Below are 5,532 nucleotides of genomic sequence, written 5' to 3'. Positions count from 1 at the left end.
CTAATTGTATTGTCCCGTTTTGCCCCATGCTTGGTGTAAAACGAGACGGATCTTGGTTTGCATAAGTCAGTCTTCACAGATCTCACAAATGAAGATTGGGGTCTTGTTGCATTCGTCTAGACCTGCACAGCTGTAGTGTGTCTATTTCCTACAGTCGCCTTGACAGGCTACCTAGCTTTCTGCACTCCCAGAGTACAGTCCGTACAAGCACTGTGTATCTTCTCCCTGGCATTGGCTCTGAGATGAAGAAAGATGTTTTCTAGCCGAGCTGACACCTTTGCCTTCACCCTTGGTTTGAATCTTTCACAGTACCTTTTCCTTTTTGTCTATCAGAGACTTTTTATAGGGAGAAGTCGTGAGAATAGCAGTCTCCCCTCTCTGCTGCGACAATTGTTTAGTAATGTTTGCTTTGGGGAAGGGTATGAGGGCTTGTGTGGAAATGCCAAATGTTGATTTCTTGTGTTTTCGTGGAATAGTGGTAGGGCTGCAGGCTGAGGTGGTGGGAAGGTTGTAATGGTGGCATTGCTGGAGGTTGAGACAGAGGAATGGCTGGAGGTTGAGGTGGTAGGACAGCTGGCGGTTGAGGCAGAGGAATGGCTGGCGGTTGAGGCAGAGGAATGGCTGGCGGTTGAGGCAGAGGAATGGCTGGAGGTTGAGGCAGAGGAATGGCTGGCGGTTGAGGCAGAGGAATGGCTGGCGGTTGAGGCAGAGGAATGGCTGGAGGTTGAGGCAGAGGAATTGCTGGCGGTTGAGGCAGAGGAATTGCTGGAGGTTGAGGCAGAGGAATGGCTAGCGGTTGAGGCAGAGGAATGGCTGGCGGTTGAGGCAGAGGAATGGCTGGCGGTTGAGGCAGAGGAATGGCTGGAGGTTGAGGTGGTAGGACAGCTGGCGGTTGAGGCAGAGGAATGGCTGGCGGTTGAGGCAGAGGAATGGCTGGCGGTTGAGGCAGAGGAATGGCTGGAGGTTGAGGCAGAGGAATGGCTGGCGGTTGAGGCAGAGGAATGGCTGGCGGTTGAGGCAGAGGAATGGCTGGAGGTTGAGGCAGAGGAATGGCTGGAGGTTGAGGCAGAGGAATTGCTGGCGGTTGAGGCAGAGGAATTGCTGGAGGTTGAGGCAGAGGAATGGCTAGCGGTTGAGGCAGAGGAATGGCTGGCGGTTGAGGCAGAGGAATGGCTGGCGGTTGAGGCAGAGGAATGGCTGGCGGTTGAGGCAGAGGAATGGCTGGAGGTTGAGGCAGAGGAATGGCTGGAGGTTGAGGCAGAGGAATTGCTGGCGGTTGAGGCAGAGGAATGGCTGGAGGTTGAGGCAGAGGAATGGCTGGAGGTTGAGGCAAAGGAATGGCTGGAGGTTGAGGCAGAGGAATGGCTGGAGGTTGAGGCAGAGGAATGGCTGGAGGTTGAGGCAGAGGAATGGCTGGAGGTTGAGGTGGTAGGACAGCTGGCAGTTGAGGCAGAGGGATAGCTGGTCATCAGCAACAGCAGGGATATCTTCAGGGTTGCTTCAGGTGCAATGAAGTCAGCATCGGTAAAGACGCTTCTGTCTGAGGGCCATATTCCTGAAGTCTTGAAGCCGTTGATTGCATTTGACATAGTTGCTGCCTGCAGGTATGCTCGACCAAAAAGGGTTGCGATTTGGAATTGGGTCACCACACGCCCTGGGTGTTCGTGCAACCAAATCTGAACCTGGTAGTCATAGAATGTGCTGAACGGATTCATGAAAGCTACATCCAAGGCTGCAGTCGATGCGTGCAGTGCGGTGGAAGGCACAAAAGAATGACACAATGTTCTCTTGCAATGTCAATCAGCTCCACGTTTTTGGTGTGTGTTGCATGACCATTGACAATCAGCAGCACAGGCTTCTCCTTCGATGCTCTGGAAAACTGTGTAAACTGTCTCATCCATTTGATAAAGAGTTCTGTTTTAATCCATCCACTTGGTTGGCACTCAGTCCATGCTCCAGGTGGGGCACCATCAATCAACTCAGGTTTCAGGCGTTGCCGAGGAAATATCAACAGCGCCCCCTTAAATAAACACTTCATCAAATCTCCACACTAACCTACTGTACTTGCAATAACCCTTATCCCTGAGTGGCTTCCGGGCCTTGATAAGTGGTGACCACCGTGTAAAAAAAAAATGTATTGCCCAGCAGCAGAGCAGCATATCACCAAGGTTAAAAGCTGCCCCCTTTCTGCTGAAGTAGCTGAACACCATCTGTCTCGACTAGGCCTTCGGGTCTAGATCAAAGTGTAGTATCTGTTCCGACAGATGCTGCACTTAAGATAATTTGTACCAGTCAATGGAGGGGAAACCCTCTATACTGGGACAATTATTATTTTTGGTAACCAGAGTGACCCCTTTTAGGGGAGCTGGTTTTTACCTCACATTAAAAACGGCCTTGTGCCTAATTTGCTCAGTGGGGGAGCAAATAAACACCATCTGTCTCGACTAGGCCTTCGGGTCTAGATCAAAGTGTAGTATCTGTTCCGACAGATGCTGCAAGCTATGACTAGCTATGACTAGCAAAGACCAGATGTGGGGGCAACCCCACATGCCTGACCTTTAACCAGCTCCCATTTCCCACCTCTCGGGAGCTGGTCCCCTTTTTTCCCTTCCCCCTCCCTTCACTCCTCACATTAAAAATTGGCCTTGTGCCTAATTTGCTCAATGGGGGAGCAAATAAATACCATCTGTCTCGACTAGGCCTTCGGGACAAGATCAAAGTGTAGTATCTGTTCCGGCAGATGCTGCACTTAAGATGATTTGTACCAGTCAATGGAGGGGAAACCCTCTATACTGGGACAATTATTATTTTTGGTAACCAGAGTGCCCCCTTTTTGCCTACTTTTAGGGGAGCTGGTTTTTACCTCACATTAAAAACGGCCTTGTGCCTAATTTGCTCAGTGGGGGAGCAAATAAACACCATCTGTCTCGACTAGGCCTTCGGGTCTAGATCAAAGTGTAGTATCTGTTCCGACAGATGCTGCACTTAAGATAATTTGTACCAGTCAATGGAGGGGAAACCCTCTATACTGGGACAATTATTATTTTTGGTAACCAGAGTGACCCCTTTTAGGGGAGCTGGTTTTTACCTCACATTAAAAACGGCCTTGTGCCTAATTTGCTCAGTGGGGGAGCAAATAAACACCATCTGTCTCGACTAGGCCTTCGGGTCTAGATCAAAGTGTAGTATCTGTTCCGACAGATGCTGCAAGCTATGACTAGCTATGACTAGCAAAGACCAGATGTGGGGGCAACCCCACATGCCTGACCTTTAACCAGCTCCCATTTCCCACCTCTCGGGAGCTGGTCCCCTTTTTTCCCTTCCCCCTCCCTTCACTCCTCACATTAAAAATTGGCCTTGTGCCTAATTTGCTCAATGGGGGAGCAAATAAATACCATCTGTCTCGACTAGGCCTTCGGGTCTAGATCAAAGTGTAGTATCTGTTCTTCAGATGCTGCACTTAAGATAATTTGTACCAGTCAATGGAGGGGAAACCCTCTATACTGGGACAATTATTATTTTTGGTAACCAGAGTGACCCCTTTTAGGGGAGCTGGTTTTTACCTCACATTAAAAACGGCCTTGTGCCTAATTTGCTCAGTGGGGGAGCAAATAAACACCATCTGTCTCGACTAGGCCTTCGGGTCTAGATCAAAGTGTAGTATCTGTTCCGACAGATGCTGCAAGCTATGACTAGCTATGACTAGCAAAGACCAGATGTGGGGGCAACCCCACATGCCTGACCTTTAACCAGCTCCCATTTCCCACCTCTCGGGAGCTGGTCCCCTTTTTTCCCTTCCCCCTCCCTTCACTCCTCACATTAAAAATTGGCCTTGTGCCTAATTTGCTCAATGGGGGAGCAAATAAATACCATCTGTCTCGACTAGGCCTTCGGGTCTAGATCAAAGTGTAGTATCTGTTCTTCAGATGCTGCACTTAAGATAATTTGTACCAGTCAATGGAGGGGAAACCCTCTATACTGGGACAATTATTATTTTTGGTAACCAGAGTGACCCCTTTTAGGGGAGCTGGTTTTTACCTCACATTAAAAACGGCCTTGTGCCTAATTTGCTCAGTGGGGGAGCAAATAAACACCATCTGTCTCGACTAGGCCTTCGGGTCTAGATCAAAGTGTAGTATCTGTTCCGACAGATGCTGCAAGCTATGACTAGCTATGACTAGCAAAGACCAGATGTGGGGGCAACCCCACATGCCTGACCTTTAACCAGCTCCCATTTCCCACCTCTCGGGAGCTGGTCCCCTTTTTTCCCTTCCCCCTCCCTTCACTCCTCACATTAAAAATTGGCCTTGTGCCTAATTTGCTCGGTGGGGGAGCAAATAAATACCATCTGTCTCGACTAGGCCTTCGGGTCTAGATCAAAGTGTAGTATCTGTTCTTCAGATGCTGCACTTAAGATAATTTGTACCAGTCAATGGAGGGGAAACCCTCTATACTGGGACAATTATTATTTTTGGTAACCAGAGTACCCCCTTTTTGCCTACTTTTAGGGGAGCTGGTTTTTACCTCACATTAAAAACGGCCTTGTGCCTAATTTGCTCAGTGGGGGAGCAAATAAATACCATCTGTTCCGACAGATGCTGCAAGCTATGACTAGCAAAGACCAGATGTGGGGGCAACCCCACATGCCTGACCATTAACCAGCTCCCATTTCCCTCCTCTCGGGAGCTGGTCCCATTTTTCCCTTCCCCCTCCCTTCACTCCTCACATTAAAAATCGGCCTTGTGCCTAATTTGCTCGGTGGGGGAGCAAATAAATACCATCTGTCTCGACTAGGCCACCTCCGTGGCCTTCGGGCCAAGATCAAAGTGTAGTATCTGTCCGGCAGATACTGCAAGCAAAGACCAGCTATGACTAGCAAAGACCATATGTGGGGGTAACCCCACATATCTGAACTTGGTCAAGGTAGGGATCACCCTACGACCACAATTACTATCCAGCTCCCATTTCCCACCTCTCGGGAGCTGGTAACCCCTTTCCCTCCCCCCTTCCCTCCATCTCCACATTAAAAAACGGCCTTGTGCCTAATTTGCTACGTGGGGAAGCAAATAAATACAACTGAACCTATCTGTCTCGACTAGGCCACCTCCGTGGCCTTCGGGCCAAGATCAAAGTGTAGTATCTGTCTCGTCCCTTTGGTCGTGGAGTGCCCCCCCCGCTTCGGCGGCACGGGGGGACAAGATCAAAGTGTAGTATCTGTTCCGGCAGATGCTGCAAAGCTAAGACTAGCAAAGACCATATGTGGGGGTAACCCCACATATCTAATCTTGGTCACTGAAGGGGCAACCCTTCATACCAACAGTTTCTAATCCAGCTCCCATTTCCCACCTCTCGGGAGCTGGTGCCCCCCTTCCCTCCATCTCCACATTAAAAAACGGCCTTGTGCCTAATTTGCTCAGTGGGGAAGCAAATAAATCCGATCTGTCTCGTCCCTTTGATCGCCACAACTTTGGAGAGAGACTTCGGAACTGTGGAAACACTTGTTTCATCACAATTCCAGATCCTGTCTGCATT

General features: G+C 49.5%; 1 protein-coding gene across 1 annotated transcript; it reads right to left on the bottom strand.

Annotated features, from left to right (window-relative positions):
* Window positions 1-329: 329 nt before the first annotated feature.
* LOC145259604 (uncharacterized) lies at window positions 330-1,715 on the bottom strand. The gene has a single exon (XM_080117260.1). It carries the CDS (start codon window positions 1,713-1,715, stop codon window positions 330-332), a length of 1,386 nt encoding a protein of 461 aa, XP_079973386.1.
* Window positions 1,716-5,532: the final 3,817 nt, after the last annotated feature.

This window comes from Euprymna scolopes, chromosome 35, assembly GCF_053919585.1.
Source record: "Euprymna scolopes isolate OS-2025 chromosome 35, ASM5391958v1, whole genome shotgun sequence".
Lineage (NCBI taxonomy): Eukaryota > Metazoa > Mollusca > Cephalopoda > Sepiida > Sepiolidae > Euprymna > Euprymna scolopes.
This window is presented reverse-complemented; position numbering and strand designations above follow the sequence as displayed.

Bases quoted from the DNA above. Each gene is read 5' to 3' on its own strand.
- LOC145259604 (XM_080117260.1), bottom strand. From the start codon at position 1,715: ATGAATCCGTTCAGCACATTCTATGACTACCAGGTTCAGATTTGGTTG.